The sequence below is a fragment of the Callospermophilus lateralis genome, chromosome 13, assembly GCF_048772815.1.
Source record: "Callospermophilus lateralis isolate mCalLat2 chromosome 13, mCalLat2.hap1, whole genome shotgun sequence".
NCBI classification, from domain to species: Eukaryota; Metazoa; Chordata; class Mammalia; order Rodentia; family Sciuridae; genus Callospermophilus; species Callospermophilus lateralis.
Genome location: NC_135317.1, coordinates 13,628,827 through 13,651,320, shown reverse-complemented (window position 1 = coordinate 13,651,320; position 22,494 = coordinate 13,628,827). Strand labels below are relative to the sequence as shown.

Below are 22,494 nucleotides of genomic sequence, written 5' to 3'. Positions count from 1 at the left end.
AGCCTTTTGCCAGACAGGGATTCCCCAGAAGAAGCACAATGGTGGGGTATAATGGTGATGGGAATGTGGTGGAGGGAATGAGGACAGTGGAGGTTAGATTTGTTAAAGTGGAGACATTCCACATACATGTTGTATGGATAGGTCTGGGACTGACCCCAAGGACAGGTCTCAGGAGACAGATCTGGGCTAGATATGTAGATTTTTTTCATCAGCATGTAAATGGTAGTCAGTCAGGTTAGTCAAGGAAAGAGTACAGAGCAAGAAGAACAGAGATGTGAAGATAGATCTTTGAAAACCTGAACACCAACAGGTCAGAAAGAAAGATGGGTTCTGCCCAACATGGAGAAGGAACAGCTGGGAAGCAAAGGAAAAAAACAAAACACAGGAGAGAGACACAGGAGGGGAGCAGAGGAAGATGGTTCAAGAGAAGAGAAGAAATTTTCAAGAGTCCGCTTTGAAAAGAACAACAAAGGGCAGGTTTAGTGATTGGACTACTGCCCATCTTAGCGAGTCAGAAAGTGGATGTGGGAACCATTCTAGCAGAGAAGAGAGTGGGAGAGGAGAGTTCTGTGAGCCTGGACCAAAGCTGAGCGGGGAATGAGGCTGTGGGGCTGGCCACCAGATCCTGATGGGCTTCCATGCCCCGCCTGGCATGGGCTTTGTGCTGTAGTCAACAGGGAACAAATACACAGACCAACTCATTATTTTTTTTTCTATAAGTCATTTGTAAAAATGGAGGTAAAATTGACATAGAATGAAATGTCTGGATCTCAAGGTTTCAATTCAAGGGGTTTTGGCAAATGTGAAACTATGTAACCAACACACGACCAGGTTGAAGTACTTCTGTCACCCAGAAGCTTCCCTCCAGCCTGGTTCTCATGACTTTCCAGACTAGAGCAGCTGCTCTTCTCATTCCTCTCCCACAGATTACTTTTCTCTTCTTACATTTCATGTAAATTAGACTGTGAGAATATAAACTTTTCCAGGCCTCTTTTGATCAGCAGAATGTTATGGGGATTTATTCATATTTGTTGAGTGAATTAGCAACTCGTTCTCTTTTACTGAAAGAGCATTATTATATAAAGTACAATTTGCTTAATCATTTTTCTACTGATGGACACTTAATTTGTTATAAGTTTTTGGCTATAATGTTGCCAAAGCATTCTTCTGCAAGACATGTTGGCATATGTTTTCATTTAGCAAATAGCAAGGAGTGCAAATATATTATAAGGTAGGTATATTTCAATTTTGTAAGAAACAGTTTTCCAAAGCAACCGTGTCATTTATGAGCACCATTAATGTGAGAGAGTTCCAGTTATTTCACATTCTTGGTTTTTGCCACATCATGCATTCAGTCTTTCAAAATCTGAGCCATTCTCAGGAGCGTGAAGTGGTGTCTCATGGTGGGTTTAATTTGCATTTCTCTGGTGACTAAAGATTCTGAACACCTTTGCAAACCCTTATCATTTGCATTACTTCATTTGTTAAGTATCTGCTCAAAACTTTTTCCCATTTATGTTTGATATATGTATATGTTGAGGGAAATGATAATTGGCATATTAGATGTTGGAAGCAATTGGTATTGTAGCCAGAATTAGACAGGCAGTCAGTATAGATAGGTAAATCAAGTCAGGTCGGATCAAGGAGGTCAATTTTGAGTGAGTCTGGGAAGTTGGAAGCTGTCCCCTGAGACACTGAAATGTTAGTTCCTTCAGAGCCCTTCCTCCACCCTTATCAAGAACCTGCCCCTGCTCCAACCTGTTGCCAAGGTAACCAGTCTTGGGAATTGCCCCTCCCTACCCAGTTGTTAATGCGTCCTTGACTACTCTTTACTGCCCTTCCCCCTTCAGCCCACCTCGGTCCCACCTTTGGGCCATCCCACCAAGCATTCCTCAGCCTAGTCTTGGGCCTCATCACTTAGGCAGGAAGGAGAAAGACTAGGGGGAAAAGGCAGGAGAACAAAGGAAATCTAGGACATATAAAAGGGCAGAACACCTCACTTCTTGGGATATCAGGATACCAGCTATGGCCCCCTTCTCCTTCACAGGAGAAGTCTATGTTACCCCTTTTTAAATAAACCCTGCTTTATATGCTTGCCTTGGTGTGCTTCTGTACTGTTCAGACTTCAACATGTGAGGAAGCAGGACTCATCACCGATAACAGGCAGCATCAGTATTTGCTAGCATTCTAAGTGGGTTTAAAATAGAACCATTTATGCATTCCATCAAGGAGAAAATCGAATAACTAAAATATGGAAATAGTCTTTCATATGTAAAGTCAGATGACTTTTAATCTTAATCTTATCCATTATGTTTATCCTATATCAAGCTCTTTGACAGTTTGATCAGTCTATACACTAAACGGCAGATCTTTATGGTTAGAAGACAAAGAAAACCCATGTCATAGATCCAGTTAATTCTAGGGTTGAAACAGGAACCAGATCAACAAAGTGCAAGGCAGAGGTGAGGTTTTCTATTTCCATATTTAGTAGTAGATGTTGTTATAAGTACAGAACAGACACATGCGTGGGCTGTTTTTGAGTTGTACAGCGGAGTGAGCACTTGCACTGTAAGGGAAGTTCTGTTCTGGAGTGTGGGCATTGGGCTGCAAGGGCCAGTGTGGCCATCTTCTCTCTACCTGTATTTCCAGCACATACGCATAGCACGACTCACCCCACCTTGATGCTAAATCATCCTTGTTTCTTGTGTTTTCCTTATCTATTTTTAACGCCCGACGTCCAGAATACATTTCTGATATGTGTCAGTGTCTTTGTGGGAGGTTCCCTGCATGCACCATTTTGAAAGTAGGCTCTGAGGTGACAGCAAAGTCCACCTTCCGTGTCACCTTCTGGCCTGTGCTCACAGGCATGCCTGACTGATTTAGGGCCCAGGCAGCCCAAATCCAATCACAATGTGATGCAGCTGGAGCATACACTACATTAACGTTTAATGAGGGTCTCCTTTCTCTTTCAAAACAGTAAGGCACAGGGGTAACAGAGCTGCACAGTGCTGGTGAGGACCCAAGAGCTCAGTGAAGGCCTAGCGGGAACGCCACACCTGTGCACGCGCACGTCCCGGCCGCCCGGCCGGTGCGCGCGCACGCCCTCGCGCACGTCCTCGGCTTCCTCCCGGCGCCTGGTATCGGCAACGCGCGCGGCAGATGGAGGGGGTGCTCGCGGAAGTGCTGCTCGAGCAGAGCCGGGACCCCCGGGCCCTGTTCGGGACGCTGTGCCGAGGGGAGGCGTCCGCGGAGCGCGTAGAGACGCTGCGCTTCCTTCTGCAGCGGCTGGAGGACGCTGGCACGGACCTGAGCGCGCTCCCGGAGGCGGCGCGCGAGGTCGCCACGGGGTACCTAGTGCCGCTGCTGCGCGGACGCCCGGGCGGTGCCGACCCCGACCCCGGCCCCGGCCCGCCGAGCCAACGCCGGCGCGTGCTGCGGGCGGCGGGCGCGGCGCTGCGCTCGTGCGCCCGGCTCGCGAGGGGTCCGCCGCTGGCCGCCTCGCTGGCTGAGGAGGCGCTGCGGGACCTGCGGGCCGGGCGGTGCGCGCCGGGCGCCGAGGCTGCCGTGGAGGTGCTGGCGGCCGTCGGGCCATGCCTGCGGCCCCGCGAGGACGGACCGCTGCTGGAGCGCGTGGCGCAGGCCGCCGTCGCCCTGGCGCTGGGCGCGGACGGGCCCGGGAGCACCGTGGACGCGGCGACGCTGGCGGCTGCGCGGCTGCTGCCGGCGCTGGGTCAGTGCGGCGGAGCGGCGTTGCGGGCCGTGTGGGGCGCGCTGGCCGAGCCGAGCGTCCCCTGGGGACCGGACCGCGTCGGGCCGGAGCTGCAGGTGCTGAGCACCCTGGCCGAGAAGCTGCTGCCCCAGCCCGGCGCATGCGACGTGGGCCCCGACGCGCGGCGCTGCGGGCGCTTCTGGAGGACGGTGCAGACGGGGCTGGGCCGCGCGGAGGACGCCCTGACGCGCAAGCGCGCGCGCTACCTGCTGCAGAGGGCGGTGGAGGTGTCAGCGGAGCTGGGCGCAGACTGCACCTGCGACGCCAACGGGGGAACAGGTACTCGCTCCCTGGCCCAGCCCGACCCCGCTAGCTTCCGCAAGCCGGGCAGAATTCGGCCATTCCACTTGGCACCCTAGAGCCTGGCAGCCTTGGGACCCTCTTCTCAGAGGCTGTTCTTCGAAGTTACACAAATCGCTGAGTCGGGAGCAGTTGGTGGAATGCGGCGCCCTTTGAGTAGTTGGGAAAGTGGCTGAACCCAAGCAGGATTCTACAGACCCAAGTGGGCACTGTGTTGTGGTGGGACTTTCCACATTGAAAGATGTACCTGTGCTCAGGGAATAAAAGGAGGCGTGTGTGTTAGAATTAACATCATTCTTTGGAAAGGTCCCTGGGTAATTCTCAGAAGCAGGATTTACTGATATTTGCTGAACATGTTTCTTAAGTTAGCTTTTTAAGGGTATTTTTAAAAACATCTTGAGCCCTTCTCGTTTACTGAACTACTGGAGATGCGCTAGCATGGCCCGCCTTCTTTGGGTTGGTAACTGTTTTTTGGTTTATCCAGTCGTCTCAAGTTCGTTTCTGAATTAAGTCAAAAACAGATTGACTCTGAATTGTCTTAATAGAAACTTGTTTTTCCAACTGTAGTTACTACTCATTTATTGCAACAAAGAATATTTGTTTGGCTAAAGTTGTGAAATTAGACTTTCATATAATTTTAAAGCATTTTAAATATTCGAGCAATCTACAGATGGGTGCTCAACCCCTAAGAGTTTTCATTGGAAGACTTTTTAAAAAAAAAGTTACCAAAGTGAAACTCATTTATTGTAAGGGGTTTTAAGAATATACCCCACTTTCTCAGTTTCAGAAAGAAAACACCGTTATCTTTTTATACTGAATATTTTGGTATTTACCCCTGTGACTTGAGATAACATTTCTTAGATTGTAAAATCCATGGTGAAGCTCTTGGTTAAATGGGTGCTGTACGTTAACACAGTAGTGGGTGCTGTTCACAGGTGATCAGTGTAATACATTGTAGTCATGCTTTGAGGAAACTGAATCATGCTTCCATTCCTGCAAGTTTCTCTTATAATTGTCATTTAAAAATGTGTTTGGTTATCTCCACACCAATCCTGATTCAGCCCTGAGTTCTCAGCCTGGTGTCTAGATCTTTCCAGAGCCAGACCTGAAGGCCTTTTGTGTTTCCCTGAGGAGCTGCCCTAGAGTCTTCCACTTGCTGACACTGAATTTCTCCCTGTGCCTGGGGACAGCTGGCTGTTTAGTTCTGTCTCCACCATCCTGCAGGTCCCTTCCGTGAGTCCTGTGTTGGTGCTTTTGCTTCCTGTACTTAGTACCTCACTCACTGCCATGGTACATTCTTTAGTTTCCTGAGATGAAATCTTTAAAGATGACAGTCTGATAATTCCATCAAAAGATCCTTTATGGCTGATAACATTTTTTAAAAAATATTTTTTAGTTGTCAGTGGACTTTATTTATTTATATGTGGTGCTGAGAATTGAACGTGCTAGGCAATCGCTCAACCACTGAACCACAGCCCCAGCCCAGCTGATAACATTTTTATTTCTAGTATTTACATTTTAGCTTTTTTTTTTTTTTTTTTAACATTTTTGTGCAGTCCTGGGGATTGAACCCAGGGGTTCTACATCCTTGGTCCTTTATATTTTTTATTTTTTGAGACAGGGTCTTACTCAGTTGCTGAGGGTAGCATCAAACTTGTGATCTTCCTGCCTCAGCCTCCCAAGTGTCTGGAATCACAGCTCCACTTGAGCTTAAAGACCCTCACCTTCTCGTCTGCGTAAGCATATTGGTCACCTTTCCAATTAGATTCTTTAACGTGTAGTGATTTGCCAGTCTGACACCTGGATAGCTGAGTTTGGCTCTGCTTGTTTAACCTTTAGGGCATGGAGTCACTTCTCTGTGTTATGGATCAGTAGAGCTTATGCCAGTGTCTGTTAACAGATAGGTATACCCCCGCTTCCCTTAGGCCCTCTGTGTGGCCGAAGCCACCCTGTTTGGTTTTGTTCTTGCCTTGGGGCAGTGGTTGTGGCCACTTTGTGCTTGGTGTGGATCCTGGAGGGCTCAACGGCTTTCCACAGCCATGTGCCTGTGCCATAGACAGGGGTCTTTTGAGGCCCCCAGGGTTACCCCTGTTTGTTGCTCAGGGTTACCCATGTTTGTTGCTGGATGACCAGTTTCAGGTGGGGCAGCCTTTCTGTTTCTTTTTCTCTAGTCTCATCTTAGACCCTGTGTGCTTCATCTTTGGGGTTCCAGCTCCTCTGCTCTCTCTGCCCCCTTTTCAGTGGCAAATAACCGCCTCCTACCTGGCGAAGGCTTAGAATTTCTGTGCCCTCTCTTGTGCAAGCTGCATTTTGCATGGGTCTCTGGGAGGCCTTGGGCACCAGTGTTCTGCCCTCCATGCAGCGCAGCCTGGTCCCTGTCAGGTGACCAGAAGGAGCAGGACCTTCCCCTGATCCCAGTGCAGGCTCAGGCTGCAGGTCTTCTTCCCAGAGGCTGCCACTCTTTTTGGTATCAGGGCAGGGCAAGGGTGCAGGCATGGGAGGGCTTGCGGCCCCAAATCTGGGTGGCTGTTGGGCCTTGGCGTTGCTCACCAGCAGTGCCTCTGTAGTGCATGCAGGACTCTGTGGTGAGTCCCTCTGCCCCTCAGCCTAAGGCAGGCCTGCATACCCACTCTTCAGAGATCACTGCCCTACCAGGGTCCTTCTCAGAGCACCTGGGGAGGTGGGGTCAGCAGGGGAGTGGGTATGAACTCCTGGGGGATTCCCAGGGCTTCCAGACTGTTTTTCTGTTCTTGGAGAGTCTTTTGGAATTCCCCTGGTGGTCCCCCCTAGAAGTTTAGGATTTTGTAGCTTATCCAGCCTTTTCTCTCCATGGCATTGCTGTTTTCTTGTGTCTGTCTCTGTTTTGTGCAGAAGTGGAGACCATACTTGTCTAAATGCCTTCGTTTTGTCCTCACATATGATTGATGGCCCCATGAGGGCAGAATTCTATTTTAAAGATGCAGACCTACAGGATCCTGGATCCTGTGTGGGAGGTCAGGTGCTGGGCCCGGCTTGGCCACAGGTCTGCTTTCATGCTGGTGCTGGCTCCTGGGTCCCTGCCCAGTGTTTCTGTTGTTGATTTCCTCCTGGTGTTTTCTGCCCTCGGCACCTCCTGGACTGACTGGTCTACCAACATCTCTTCTCTCCCAGGGTTTTCTGTGTCTTTACTCCCTGGGTGATTTCTTTCATGTCCAACCCTTTCTTGTTTTTGCTATCAAGTTTAGTTCTCATGAGATCTGTTTGTTGTTTGTTGGAATGTCCCTTTTAAAGCATCCCGTTCCCAAGTCTGTGAGCAAATCCTGGATATGGGATCCTCTTCAACCTAGCTGCTCACCTGGAGAAGCTCCTGCCGCCGCCAAGTCCTTTGATGGCGGATCGTGCAGTGCAGATCCAATTGTTGCTTATTTCCCTGAGACTATTTGAAATTCTGTTTTCTCCAGTTTTATTTTCATATTCTAAATTTTATTGCTATTTTGCTTCTCATTTTTTTTTTTTTTAATTCTTCTGGGATGTTGGCCTTTGAAAAATCTTTCCTGTTACAGTGAGGGTCTTGGGGAGGGGAGTTGAGTTTATATGTGCAGATCTGTCATTCTTACCTTAATGAACAGAAGACAGCATCACACTTCTCCTTTTGAGATTCCCAAATTTCCTATCCAGGTTTAGGTGCAGGGACACCCTCTGTTATTAGAGAGTACATTTGGTAATAAAGGTATTAGTGTAAGAATTACTATTATGAAGAACACTGTTAGATTTGCAAAAGAAAGAACTAATTTTTTTTTTTTTTTTTAACTGTATTAGGCCCAAGTCTGTTTTGGTGGTCTGAGAAGAAAAAAGATGAGCTTCTAAAATTTTGGGAAAATTATATTTTAATCATGGAAACTCTAGAAGGAAATCAGGTAAGTGTTCTCATATTTTTGCAAATCCCATAGTACACATGACTTTCTTTTTTTCAAACAATAAAAGCAGGGAAGAAAGACTGACTTAGAGGTAGCATGATAGAAGCTAGGTGTCCTTTGTTTTCTGGCACAAATGCAATTTACAAGAGCATGTAAATTGTTTCAGGAAAGTGAATAATACTTTCAGTTGACTCATATTACCATCTTTGACTTCCCTTGACATTCTCAAACTTCAACATCAACATCACCTAGAGGGCTTGTTATAAAATATGAACTGCTGCCCCAGCTCTAGACCTTCTGATCAGTAGGTCTGAGATAGCTACCAAGTGGTGTGTCTGCCGCTGTTCCCTGGTGTGTAAGTCCCAGTCTGTAAGTCGCATCCCAAGGGGCCAGCTTTCTTGCAGAGTTCCTGTGAGATGTCAGTCCACCTGTGCACCAAGCATTGTTTGTGGATCAAAGTGGAGAATGACTCGGGTGCTGAAGAGAGCTGGACATCAGGGTGAGAAGCATTTCTGAGTCAAGTAAAATTGTGGGCTTTCTTTGGTCTGTAGGTCTGTAAAATCTCCATTACTTATTTTAGAAACTCAGAATTGCACATGCTTTGAAGGACATATAAGTCAAATCTAGCAAAGGAGCCAGCAGCATGGCCCCAGGCAGGAGGAACACTGAGCTGGGAAGTGGTTGCACTTCCTGAGGCTGACCTAGCACAACCTGAGTTACTGGAGAAAGCTTCAGTACCTCTCTTTCAACCTCTGGGTCCACCCCTCCCTTCTTCCAGCCAGTCAGGACACCATCACATGGGCTGCTGCCTGTGAGTGTGGGCACCACCGTAACTGGGCTCTGGGCTGCACAGGTTGGCTCTGCCACCTCAGGCCAGGGGACTGGAGTCGTGCCATGGTCCAGAGGTGGAGGGATCAGGCCCTCAAGGCCAGTTTCACCAGGGTAAAGTCACAAGGTCTGCTGTCAACGAATAGACGCCTGAGTCTTTAAAGGTATTTCCATTTCATGTGATTCTTTGCTCTTATTTTTAGATACATGTTATAAAGCCAGTCTTACCAAAGCTAAACAATCTGTTTGAATATGCAGTGTCAGAGGAAAATGGTAATGATCACTTTCTTTTTGCTTTTTTTTTAACTAATATTTCTAGTCCCCCTGCACCGCCTGATTTTATACTAATCCCTATTTATTGTAAAAAATTGGGAAAAATTACTACAGTATAAGGAAGAAAACATGAATCATCTGTAGTGTTGCCGCCGAGTGATGGCAGCTGACGACAGGCAGATAAGACCTGGGTCCCCTTGTCTGTAGGCTCATCACACTCAGTAGTGTCTGTGCCACTATTGACCATCTCCTTAAATAGCTTTAAGTGGTGGCAGGGTTTTCTGTAGTTCAGAGCTAGGATTAATTTGGTTTTTAACTTTTGGTCATAAAAAATTCCATGCATGTCTAGAAGGGAAAGAGCTGGGAAAGAGCTGTGGGATGAAGCCCTTCCCACTACTCCGGACGTGTGTCCTGCGCCTCAGCCAGGTGCTGTAGGTCCTGGTGTCCACAGGCATTTCACAGTAGGTCCTTAAAAGACAGATGCTTCTTAGTGCTTAAAGATGGTGTGTGTTATGTGTTAACAAGAGCTCTTTGATAGGAATATAACACCCTGACTTATTTCCATTTTGGGGTTTTTGTTTTTTTCTTTTTTTTGTGGAGGTGCTGGGGATTGAACCCAGGGCCTTGTGCATGCTAGGCAAGCACTCTACCAACCGAGCTATATCCCCAAGCCCCTCCATTTTTATTCTCAATATATCTATTATATATATATATAAATATATATGTAAACATATGTTTATCTTTTTGTTAGAGCATTGGGGTTCTATTATAGTCATGTATTGTAGCCTTCTTAGGAAGAGAAAATTCTAGAATATAAGTGTAAACATGTTTTTTAAGCCTTTGATCACTGCTGCATTAGGAGAACTTTCTAGGAGAAATACGGTGAAACTGAGCTTCTGAAAATTATTTTGTGAAATTGAGTTTAGATCAATGAAACAGCTAAATTCAGGCCAACAGTGTTTTATATTCATAAGAATGATAAAATGCTGTATTATTGTGTTTACACGTGAGGATTAACCTGGGTAAATGGGTTTTAGCGCCTGCTCTAGATAATTATGACTTTAATAGTTTGACCCCTGAGGAATTGAGCTTTTCTCCACTGATTGCTGTAGCAGTTTCCTGAGACGCTGGGATTTTTCACAGACCATAAGCATCCATGTCCCCACCTGGGGCTAGCATTTAATTGGATCCTGTTGTGGCTGCACTCATGCACTTACTATTAAAATGATGCTCTTATTACCACATTTTGCCCCCAGCTCTTGGCAAACCAAATCAAATAACAGTGACCGATTTTGAAAAATTACCACTGCCAGAGTTGAACAAGCATGTTGATATAAACTACAAATAATGACCAATTTTTATAGAATGTCATGAATTAAAAATCCCGGGTATTTTTTCCTACTAGAATTAAAGGAAATTTCATGAGTCATAAAAATCTCTCTAAGGTACACAGTTCTTCCATCTTTCATTTGCTCACTCAATTACATTTTCACTTAATAGATATTACTTAGCATGCAATTCATGTTAAGCACAGGGGACAGAGGGTAGGAGAGGTGTAGGTGTCTTTTCATTTGAGTTTTGTCTTCTAAGGAAAATAAGGTTTGATTTTAGGTCCTTTGGAGCGAGCAGGGAGGGCTAAGGTGGAGTGTAGGGTGCAGGGTGTTCAGCAGAGGCCTCTGCTGGGGGTGCTGTCCAAGCGCCCACAGGGAGACAGCACGAGCCCCTGGAACTGTGGCTGGTCAGTCCAGCCTCCTGGGAGCAGTGGGAAGCCTCCAGGGTTTAAGCAGAGGAGTGATGGTTTCAAATTCCAGTGGTCAGAGAGCTGGTTGAAAGCACCCCAGATCTGAAGCTCCCCCATGCCCGCGTGGGGTAATATTATTTTTGTATACTGAAGCATGTTTCACGTTTGTTTGTAGTCCTTTAAGTGAACACAGAATTCTGAACACCAACATTATTTTGGTTATTTAGCAGATGCCCTTGGATGTGGTAATAGTAAAGCGACGTGTCTGCACATATCTGTGTGTGGACAGAGCCCAGTGTCAGCATTAAACGTTTATCTCCGCAGGCTGCTGGCTCTTTCACCCCTCCTGGCACATGTGTGTTTATAAAAGAATGTTTGAAAGTGAGAATAAAATCCTGACCAAAGAAGGTGTTCTCCACTTTCTGGAGCTGTATGAATCTGAGTGTCTTCCATTTTCACCAGACTTTTCTGAGGTAACACACCTTCTCCCTCCTCTCTGCCTTGCCAGGAGAGGGACACACACTTGTCGTGTCACCATGGTCTCAGGAAAGCACTTGGGACTCCATCAGTGACCTCCAGTTACAGAGTGCACACAGCAAACCCTGTTTCTCTGAACGTCCCTACCCTGCTTGGGAACAGCTGTGTCGTCTGTTGACACGTTGACTGGGGGCTGCCTGTGATGTGGCCCTTGTGAGAAAGTAGTCCTCTGCCATCATTCTTCAGACACCACTGGTCCAGAGTGTGAGAGTTGATGTTGACGCTTTTGTGCGACAGTGTCCCCAGCTGTGTTGCTGCCCTGTTTTATACAGAGCTGGCCTCCTGGCTTCACTCCTTAGAGTCTGTCCTCGGACTATTAGGAGCCACACAGTGGAGCATGGCATAGTCCCTGTGACTCAAGATCCTGCCTTGGGGCACGTAAGCCCCTTTGATTGACAGGTGGCCTGAGTCAGTTCTTCTGATCACCTGGGTGTGTGCTTTGTTGTTGGACATGCATCCTTTTTCTGTGTCTCCTTCCCCATTCACATGAGCTTGCTTTTTTTTTTTTTTAACTAGTGTCAAGTAGGATTTGGGGATGTGAATCTCCCCACTGAGCATGGGACTCAGTCCTCCCTGAGTGTCTCTGTTTTTCTTGTTACTGTCTTTGTTTCCCAGGTGTCTCTTCTTTCTGACCCACAGTGTGAACTCTCTAGTGTGCTGTAGGATTTTATCGGGTGGGAAAATTCTGTCCTTATTTTGTCATTCTGGTAGAATTAGGGTACCCCCGGGACCCTCTGAGTTCACTACTGCATGAGAGTCCCTTTGCCGACCACAGTTCTTCTGCCTCCCCGTGGGCCCCAAGGTGGGGGGGGGTGTCACCTTCCACACATGCAGTTACAACTTCACTGCCTGCCTCTCTCTCTTTTTCAGTTTATTATTGGACCATTAATGGATGCCCTTTCAGAGAGCTCTCTCTATGGCAGGTAAGCATTCTGTTACCTAGAAGTGATGCAGAACTGTGTATTGACATATAAGTTTGACATTATGAAGCATGACCAGATTGTTTAACCTGTTTGATGTGTAACCTGTGTTGCCTTATGGAAAATCAGCATTTTTCTCCTAAATCTTGTAGTACTGTATTTGTGATTCTTCTGGCCTTCTATTGTTTACATCACATGTTCCTTCTTGCTTGTTCCTTTTACTGTGAACTCTTCCATTCCTGGGCTTTTGAGAGCCATATTTTATATAGCTCACTCTCTTTCCCTGCTCCTGCTTTCTGCCGCTCTGAAAATTGTGGTGACTTTGGCCAATTAACACTTTGAACCTTGGTTTTTTTTGTTTGTTTTTTTTCTTTTTCTTTTAACTTTTTCTTTTCCTATAAGTTTAATGCCAGTAGAAAAGTTCTGGGAATTATATAAAATCCCCACTTATCTTCATCCTTGTTCTCCAGATGTTAATGTTCCACCATATTTGCTCAGTTGTTAACCTCTTCTTGTGTGCGTGTGTGTGTGCAGCTTTTTCTTTGTCTGTTTGCTGACCAGAGTTAGCCATCTAGATTTGTTTCATTAGCTGTCCATCCATTCATCCACCCACCCATCCATCCATCTATCCATTCATCCAACTGTCCATCCATCCATTCATCCATCTACCTATCCATCCATCTATCTGCCCATTCATCCACCTGTCTGTACATCCATTCATCTGCCCATCCATCATTCATCCATTCATCCATCCACCTGTCCATCCATCTGCCCATTCATCCATTTGTTATCTGTTCACCCATCCATCCATTTATCCTCCTGTCCATTCATCCATTCATCCATCTGCCCATCCATCCATCTGCCCATCCATCCATTCATCTACCTGTTTATCTATCTGTCTATCCATCCATCCACCCACCCATCCATCTACCTATCTGTCCATCCTAAGAACCATGGATTCATCCCAGTATATCCATTTTCAGTCCAGTACTGGAGGGTCACTTCTGACCTTTTTCCTTTCCACGTTTGACAGTGACTGTCACATTTCATAAGATGTCCACTTATTTGCCACTTCTACCTTTTGAGAAAGTTAGCTGTGAGTAGTGTTGGTCAGGGTTGTGCCTTGGCCTTGTTTTTTGAAGAATTATCTATTCTCTAAATTATGTCTTAAAATGCCCTGCTTTTGAATTGTGTTGTCTTTCTAATGTCAACTAAATTTAAAGCTCAAGTGTTCTGTTCAGTATCCTGCTACACAGAAAATCCCCCATGCCAGTTTCTTTAAAAGTCTCTGGTGTCAGTGCCATGTTGTGTTGATTCTCAATGTCTGTGTATAAATATTAAGGGAGCATGGCAGTGTTTGATGAGCTGGAGAGCTTCAGTCTTTGCTGTGGGTCATGCTCTGAACTGAGTGCAGCTGAGGAGCAGGAAGGTCAGTGAGGGAGTCTTAGTGCTGCCAGGAGTGGACACAGCTCTTCCCAGCGCTGCAGGGTCCAGTTAGCAGACAGTTCCTGGCTGAAGCACAGAGCCACTCTAGCAAACGTCATTTATTACTGAAGTCTGTCTTTGCTATGAATGTTCTTTTATTTCAGGCCTAAAAATTATAGTCATTGAATTCTATGTTGGAAGCAATAAAATAGAGTTTACATTTGCCATTTTAGGCTGCTGCTTTTCAAGGGGCCGTTCAGCTAGATGCATAGGGACCAAGTGGAGGCTGTCGTGGCGGGTCCTGCCTCCCCAGCGGGGTGTGACATCTGCCCACCTTCCCACGAGCCCTGCCGTCTCTGTAACCAGAAACAGCCTCAGAATTTTGCTGAAAAATACAGGGCAGGTTCAGAAAAAGCAGGTTTTCTTTAGTGTAGAAAGACGAGTTTGTGTAGAAAGACTCTGGGGCCGAAGTCTGTGTAGACTGGATTGCATATACTCACTTTTAAGTGGATTTAAATATGTTTTTTTCTCCCTTCTTTGTCTGTAGGTCCCCAGGCCAGCTGGTAGGAAGTGGTTCTCCATTGGGATTAAAGTTACAGAAGTTTTTAGTCACTTATGTTTCTCTTCTTCCAGAAGAAATAAAGAGTATGTGTCAGAAAAGAGGTTTTTCAACTTTCAAACACTTTACCTGTTTCTTGATGTTATCAGCTTGTTGGTGTGAGCACTGCCATGTTACCTGTCATTGGTGCTCTCTAGGACGAGCCACGGGTCATGGTCACCCAGGATCTGTCTAAGCCAGCAGGTGCTCTGCCTGGGCAGATATGGCGCTGGGGTGCTGGGATGATCAGCCTTTGAGAGGTGGGGGTGCTGTGCTTGGTGGTCTTCTGTGACCTTCCGCTCTTCAGTTCAAGATTAGTGAACTGTATGGAACAAAGACACGCCCTGGTTGTAAGGAACACTTATGAACAGAATATCCATTGTGGCCATTGTCCTGCAGTAGACACTGGCTTAGAAAGATAAGAAAGAATACATGTGTTTTACAGGAGACCTGTGTCCTAGAAGCCACTCTCCACTCAGATTGGAGGTTTGCTCTTTTTTCCAAGGAAGTAAGTGGTAGTAGGCACAGGTACCATGGGCGTCCCTGGCCGAGTAGCCGGATGCTGTGCTTTCAGGTCCTTCCTTCAGTCCTGCTTCGTGAGCTAGAAGGTGACTCAGGCTGTGGGATCCTTATTTGTCCTTTGTAGTTAATCTGCAAGCCAGGTGACCAGATGACCAATGATATTCTCAGTTCAAAACTCAGGAGAAAGGGAAACACGGTCTGTTTCAGTCATTATTATAAGTTTACAGAAAGTCAGTGGTTTCGCTTGCTTTTTTGAAACAGATGGAGAATTCAATTTGGAGCCCTGCTTTAGTTGTAGTGTCTGGCCTCCAGCCACCCGCATGGGCCACACCCCAGTGCCACCAGGGGGGGTCAGGGTGCCTGGCATTCATGGCTCAGCTGGGCTTGGTAAGTCCGTGGGATGAGCATGAGGCACCTCACTGTCTCCTGGCGTCGTGAGTGAGGGTTGGCCATACCCTGAGGTTTCATGAACTTGGTCAGTGTGCCCACAAGAGAGTTGAAATCTTTGGTCACGGTTCTTGGTGATTTTTTTTTTTTTTTTTGCAGTGACAGTTTCTGTGAATATATCTAGTTTTGTGTTGGTTACTTTAGAAGATACGAAATACATATAACTCCTATGGGCAATTCCGAGCTTTCTTAAAGTCCTTCTGCAGTGCTGATCTGAGAAAATGATGACTGTCACTAACTGCATGGCCCTAGGGCCTTGGCCGACCCCCCTCAGGCCAGAGGAGAAGGAAGGAAAGCACCATCCCTGAGTCTTAGGAGAGAAGAGTCGGAGTCCAGGGAAGCAGAACAGGTCCGCGAGGAAGGTGTACTGCTGAGGCCAGGGTCAAGCCGGCCTCCCGCTCCTGCCAGCTGAAGCCTTACTGCTAGTTTTTTCAAAAAGTATACCTGCATGGTGACCCCGCATCTCCACAGCGCCATGGGTCTCATCTTCCTAGATAGGAAGGAAACTGAAAGAACGTGGAATCTTTCTTTCTTTCTTCTTTTTTTTTTAATTTTTTTTTTTTAAGCAACAACAGCTTCATTGAAATTCTCAGTGGCCCTTTCACAGGCTTGGTCCTGTGTTGTTAGTTAACCAACAAGTGTGGTTGGTTGTCCTCACACTTGTACGACCGCCACCCTGATTCCAGAGTGTTCCATCAGCCCCAAAGCAACCTCCATGCCGGTAGCAGCCCTCCCTCTCTCCCTCCCACAGCTCCCAGCAGCCGCCAGCCACTCTGCTGCTGTAGTTGGACCTGTGCGGCAAGGCGTCCCCTCTCCCTGAGCCATGTTTCCGAGTTTCATGCAGGTGTTACCCTTCCTGCCTGTGGCTGGCTCATGCCGCCATGTGGTCAATGCCCATCTTGTCCATCCCCTAGTTTGCTGGCAGTCACTCATGTGGTTTGTGCCTGTTATTCTTGGTTCTCTTGGACGTGTTCCTGGAAGTGGAGTTGTGGAGTCACAGGGTGCGTCCATGGTGTCTTGGGGAAGCTCACTCTATGCGGGTGGCTGCTCTGTTGGCACGCCCGCCCATGATGTGCGCAGGTCCAGACTCCACGCCCCCCGGGTGCCCTCCAGGTCTCTGGAGCCCGCCACCCTCGCTGTTCCCGCAGGTGTGGAGTCACCCTTGGGGTGGCATTGCGTTTCCCTCGTACCTTAGGGCACTGAGTGTCTTCCTGGTGCTCTTTGGCAAAGACGCCTTTTCCCCCTTCTTCCAGGTGGCTTTCTGCTCAGGTTCCTTCAGAAGATGACAAGCAGGCACTGGTGTGCAGTTCCTGTGCTCTTTCTGTCCAGGGCTCTGGCGAGTGTCTCACCGTGCAAGGCCCTGGGCGTGGAAGGGCTGCTGGCCCTCAGGTACAGGACTGTTCGTTTGCCTTTTCTGTCCGTGTTTTTCTCTGTCCTCTAGTCTAAAGCATGTGGCTCAGTCAATGATTTCACCCTATGTAGTTGAGCTCACTTTGTTTCATGAATTACTAATTTTAAACGGGTACAGGATATATGTTCTTGGACTTTGACCATTTTAAGGCCAGCAAGATTTTTTTTTATTGGTAAGTATGAAACTAAAGATAAAATATCAATGGATAATATTGATTAGAGTGTGTTTCAAAAAATGTAAAATTCATACTTTAAAAGCGTCTTGATTTTTAGTCTTATTTTTAGAAGAGATTTGTTTCATACTGAAATTGAACTCTAATGGGAAAAAAAACAGCTCTGAGGTTCTGTTGACCTTGACTTTCCTCATTAGCAGTTGTAAAATTATATCAGTAATCACTGATGGTCAGCATTATCTTTGGAGTGTGGGAAGGGCTGCCCTGTGTCTAGGTGGCGGGTGTGGAAGGGTCCTCTTTGTTTGGTGGCAGGGACGTTCTTCGGTGCACCATGGTCACACACCAGGTCCTGCTGCGGGGCGCGGCACAGTGCTATTTACTTCAGGCGGCCCTGCATTTGGTGGACGTGGTAAGTGACCCTCCATATTCCCTTTGAGGGTCTGTTTCAGGGCGTGGTTGTGGACAGGAGTAGCAGCCTGGCCCAGCATCTTCAGCAGGGTGTGGCTCCGCAGGCCCTGGGAACTTTGGTGAATTTACCCTGTCCTGGGGATGGGAGGCCTGTGTGCAGAGTGATTAACTGGAGATGCTCTACCTTAACCAGTTCACATGATGATCACCCGTTCACTTACAAATACTAAACAGTACTCTTCAAACTCCTGCCTAGGAGCAAGTGTCCCTTGGCGATGTCTCTGCGCTCCTCGTGTCTCTGAGACAGGAGGAGTCCTTAGGACGAGGAACTGTGCTGTGGGCAGAGGTAAGACCGCACTTGAGCACTTTAATGCTTTATAAACTCACTTTCTAACTGAATTTGCTTCTGACTGTTCACGTAGGATGCCAGGATCAACCTGTGGCCTGCCAGCAGGGACTCTGGCTCTGTGTGTGGTCCTCTAGTGGAGCTGGGGCTGCGGGGGAGGGCTGCCTGGAGGGGAGCTGGGAGGGTCCGTGACCAGGTGCCATGAGGATTGGGCCACATCAGGCCCCACAGCGTGAGCAGCAGGGACAACTCTGAGTTCTCTCAGGTAGTGGCCCCTGCCTGACTTTGGGGTCATTGGTAATTCTCCTGACTCTGGGTCCTAGTGGTAGACTCCCTCCTCCCCTGCATGGCCCAGACTACTGGGAAGCTGCCCTGCGAGAGGACAAGTCCTCGACCTTCCTGGCCTGGAAGCCCTGCTGCCGCTCTGACCACCTCTGTTTTCAGGGGACTCTGCAGGGCTCGGCTGCTGCCACCGCCTCTTTTTTTTTTAATGGGACTTAATTCACACTATTAATTTACTGATTTTAGCTCTTACTTATTATATGCTTGCTTGAGTTCTACCTTTTTTAAGGGTAGGAGCCATACATTTAAAACATGTCTGTTCAGTGCCTAAGAGACCACTGAGGAGGAGTGATTTCCTTTTGAGGGCCGTTGTGACCATCATTTATGGAAAGGAATGAGGGACCTGCCTGGATGGTGTGACAGGAGGTGTGACACACCTGCCTCGGGTGCAGGAGGATGAGTTGATCCCAGCGTGTGGCAGAGGAATGAAGGAGGGCTTTAAACACTAGAATTTACTCTCTTAATTGTGATGCAACTAATTATATGGAATTAGAAAAAATATAGAACCATATAAATAAAATAAAACCACCTGTAATGTTTGTTGTCAAACTGAATCCATATATTTTGGTTTGGTCCGTAATTTTATTTCCCATGAACATATGTACTCTTTCTTGCTTTTTGTTTAAGTGGTTTTTTTTTTGTTTTTTTTTTGTTACCAGAGGTTAAACTCAAGGGTACTCAACCATTGAGTCACATTCTCAGCCCTTTTTTGTATTTTATTTATTTAGAGACAGGGTCTCACTGAATTGCTTAGTGCCTCGCTTTTGCTAAGGCCGGCTTTGAACTCATGATCCTCCTGCCTCAGCCTCCTGAGCCACTGGGATTGCAGGTGTGTGCCACTGTGTCTGGCTAATCGTGTATTTTTAAAAAGATGTATTAATATATTGTTACATAAAATATTCCTACAGTAATTAAGATTGTACCATTTTGAATTTTATTTTTTGTTTTCATGTATCTGAGTATTTTGGCATGTTGCTAAAAATCTTGTGATATTTAAAAATTCAGTTGATGAAATATTTTGGTTTTTAATCAGCTCTCCATTGGACTGGCTGCAGTTTTTGCTCTCATAAACACACTGAGTGTGGCACGTTCCCACGGGCTTTGACTTATTTACACCTCTCTAGAGGGTGGGTTCGCAGGATTGGCACTGCTGGGTCTCAGCATCTTAAGATTCTTGCAGGACAGAGGGGAGCCTGGGAGTCTGGAGGTGCGTGTTCACGTTACCACACAGCCCGCAGGCCTGCACGCCTCCCCCTGGGAGCTCTCACCTCTGGTAGATGAGCATGGTACTTGCCGTTGTCATTTGTCTCTCTCTGATACCTCATGTTTTCGACACTGTCATGCTTCTTATTTTTCATGTAGTCTCTGTGAATTGTCTGTTTCCATCCTTCCTGCATTTTCTTTTAGGGGTTTTAGTGTTATTATTTTTTTTCTATTTGAATAAATGCTTTTTTTTTTATATTGAGGTTATTGATAAGTTATATATCTTGCAAATAACTTTTCTTAGTTTGTTTTTATATACTCAGCTTCGCCTGCCTGACTAGGTAATGAATTTCCATGGTTTGAAGATCGAAATCACTGGCCAGGAGCATCTTGCTGGTCTTGCTTTTCTGCCCTGCCTATCCCTAAAGAAGTGGTAGCCTCTGATGCAAACTCTGCATGCCACCCTTCAGACTTTAACTAAAAGCGCCTTCATGAGTTTTGGTCAGCATGCAGAGGCCTTTCTCACGCTGTGCATGTATAGTGTCCCCTGGGTCCTTGTGCTCTCTTCTTTCAGCCCCCCCCCCCCCCCCCCCCATTGCTGGGCTCCTGTGTTGACCAGTCTTTGCTTTTACAGAGAAGGCTGCCTGGGTGATCTTGTTGTTCACTTCTGCACATTTGCCTGTAGGACAGGTTCTTAGGAGTGGGATTGCTGGTAAGGGAAGTGCATATTTGGTTCTGGGGGTACGGCCATGTGTCCCCCATGAATGTGTGTTAGTTTTTTTAACCACAGATGGAGTGGCTGAAGATAGCATGTGTTTGTTCTTACTCACTGCTGGGGCTTAGTCAGTTTCATGGGCTGACCCAAGGTTCTCAGGGAGAACCGTCTCCTCACCCCAGCTTCTAGAGCTGCAGCCCTTCCCCTCCCAGCCCAGCACCTTCAGATTTCTGGCATTCATGAGAGCCAGGGGGTCCTCAGGTAATGCAGGGCTCCTTCCTGGAATCCTCCACTGAGTGATGGCCTGAGACCCTTTTCCCAGAAGGTGACATTCGCGGTTTCCAGGGATAAGGGTACTGCTATGCCATCCACTGCAGACTGCTTGGATTTTGCTTTGGACACTTGAACTTTCTCCAGGCTAGTGGGAGAGAAAGGTCATCTCGGTGTGATTTTGTGTCTGTTGAGGTTGGACACTTCTTCATCTAGTTTTAATTATTAAAAAAAATTTTTTTTTAACTAGGAAAATTTAAAAACCCTTAAAGAGTGTAACAGCTTTCATGTATCTGTCACCATACAGTGCCATCACTACTGTATGGTGACAGATACATGGCCAGTTTTCTTCACCTAGGAACTCCTTTTTCTTCCTTCCTCTCTTAATTATTCTGAGTCTAATCCTATCAGATTCTATTTCCTCTATAAGTATTTTGGCGTGTATTGCTTAAAGATAAAGCCTAAGAATTAGCCCCTCACACCTAAAAAAACTTGAGTGAGGGGCAGTGGTTTATTTCAAATACCCAGTAAACGAGTCTCCTGTCCTTAGGTCCAATAGTTGAAGTTTCTCTTCAGGTGTCCCCATAGGCCTCGCCCTGGTTGGCAGGTCTGGTTTGCACACTGTGGGCTCTAGTCCACCTGAGTTCATCTTGCCGTCTGTGTGAGCCTGAGGTGGGAGTGGGAAAGCGCATGTGTGGCTTTGAACTTGTGATCCTCCTGCCTCAGCCTCTGATCCCCTGGGATAACAGGCCTTTCTGTTTTATGTTTTTTTTTTTTTTTTTTTTTTGTTGTTGTTGTTTTTAAATTAAGGATCCAGGTCTTTATTTGCTCCACTTAATTTTGGGTTCTGTAATTCATTCACATCTGCTTCCGTCCTCCTCCTCCTCTCACTTTCCTGTAGCTGGCTTTGCTGATCTCTTGATGCCTTGAATTCATTTACTGAGGACTATTTACCACCCTCCTCTGTATATCAGGCACTCTGCCAGACAGCAATAGAAACATGGTGGCTGTCCTTGGATGCTTATGGTCTGGTGGCTTGTGGTTAAACCCAAATTTTATTCTATTTTTTTTGTTTTGTTTAATAATGAAAGTACTTATATACTCAATCAGTACATGTTTATGTATTGAATTGTCTATGCGGCTATAACAAAATACCTGAGACTGTATACTTTACAAAGAGGTCTTTAGGCCCACAGTTCTGGTGGCTGGAGGGTCCAGACAGCATGGTTCTGACATTCTGAAGAGGCCCCTCTGTCTGTTAGAACGTGGTAGAGGAATGGAAAGGGAGCTGGCCCAGGCAGAAGGGCCATATCTGTGCAATGGCTTCGCTGTATGACTGCCTGCTGTCATGAGAACCCACTCCATGAGATTGGCACCAAAGAAGCCTTGCTGATTGGTCACCTTCCATTGAGTCCTACTCTTAGAGTTCCTACCCTCTCAGGGCTGCCCCGGTGGGGTCCTCCCTTGCTTCTATCACAGGAACCCTTGTTGCACATTCAGGCCACACCCGCAGCCTGGCCTGAGTGTGTCTGGCTGTACCCTTGACTTTGTTATGTATTATTATTATTATGTCAACAATCTAGTTATTTTGCCTCTTTACATGTAATTTTGGATGACCTTAACAGATGCAAAAAATATTTTTAAATGTTTTTAAAAGGGAGATTGATTACATAATATTTTCTTCTTTTTTTTTTTTTTTGTACCAGGAGTTGAACTCAGGGGCTCTTAAACACTGAGCCACATCCCCAGCTCTTTTTTATTTTTTATTTTTAAAGATAGGGTCTCACTGTGTTGCTTAGGGCCTTGCTGACTTGTTGAGGCTGGCTTCGAACTTGTGATCCTCCTGCCTCAGCCTGTGACCCTCTGGGATAACAGGCGTGTGCCACCACGTCAGGCTACTTCCTTCATATTTGAACTCATTTATTGAAGTGTACATGAAGAAAGACACTGTAAAAACATATATTTAAGTTCGCATTTAAATTCATATTGATTAATGTTTAAATTCACAGTTACATCTGATCAGAGATTAATTGTGAAATCCTGTGACTTTTATTTTTGCCGGACTTCTAAGAGATGTAATGGAGTAGGGCTGCAATGGCATTTCTCTTTTAAATCAGTATTTTTTAATATGTATACATGGTAGAATAAGCTTGTGAGAAGGGTAGGAAACTTTAGGTACAACTTCTATTTCATCAACTCTTACAATCTTTCAAAAATAAAAGTTCTTATTTTCATATAGGAAGCTGGAATGAGTCTTAATTTTTGATTGTGATTTGTTTTATATAATGTGCTACTTTGTTTAAAGACATTGTTTAAGAATGCTTTCTTGGAAGGTATATTTTGTGTGGGACAAACATATACCTTAGTGGTA

The 22,494-nt window shown here is 46.2% G+C and overlaps 1 protein-coding gene and 1 non-coding gene across 2 annotated transcripts in view; one reads left to right on the top strand and one right to left on the bottom strand.

The window, feature by feature from the left end:
- Nucleotides 1-3,140: 3,140 nt before the first annotated feature.
- The window catches only part of Tarbp1 (tRNA guanosine 2 -O-methyltransferase TARBP1), a 59,121-nt gene continuing 39,767 nt past the window's right edge, over nucleotides 3,141-22,494 (top strand). The window contains exons 1-9 of the mRNA XM_076831995.1: nucleotides 3,141-4,048; nucleotides 7,868-7,965; nucleotides 8,997-9,066; nucleotides 11,132-11,280; nucleotides 12,215-12,267; nucleotides 14,237-14,334; nucleotides 16,510-16,645; nucleotides 17,152-17,248; nucleotides 17,504-17,593. Of these exons, the coding sequence (XP_076688110.1) occupies nucleotides 3,160-4,048; nucleotides 7,868-7,965; nucleotides 8,997-9,066; nucleotides 11,132-11,280; nucleotides 12,215-12,267; nucleotides 14,237-14,334; nucleotides 16,510-16,645; nucleotides 17,152-17,248; nucleotides 17,504-17,593 (1,680 nt within the window). The 5' untranslated portion in view covers nucleotides 3,141-3,159. The remainder of the gene's footprint in view (nucleotides 4,049-7,867; nucleotides 7,966-8,996; nucleotides 9,067-11,131; nucleotides 11,281-12,214; nucleotides 12,268-14,236; nucleotides 14,335-16,509; nucleotides 16,646-17,151; nucleotides 17,249-17,503; nucleotides 17,594-22,494) is intronic.
- Nucleotides 9,662-9,734, bottom strand: Trnaa-agc (transfer RNA alanine (anticodon AGC)). The gene has a single exon. It is a non-coding gene; the product is annotated as a tRNA-Ala (tRNA).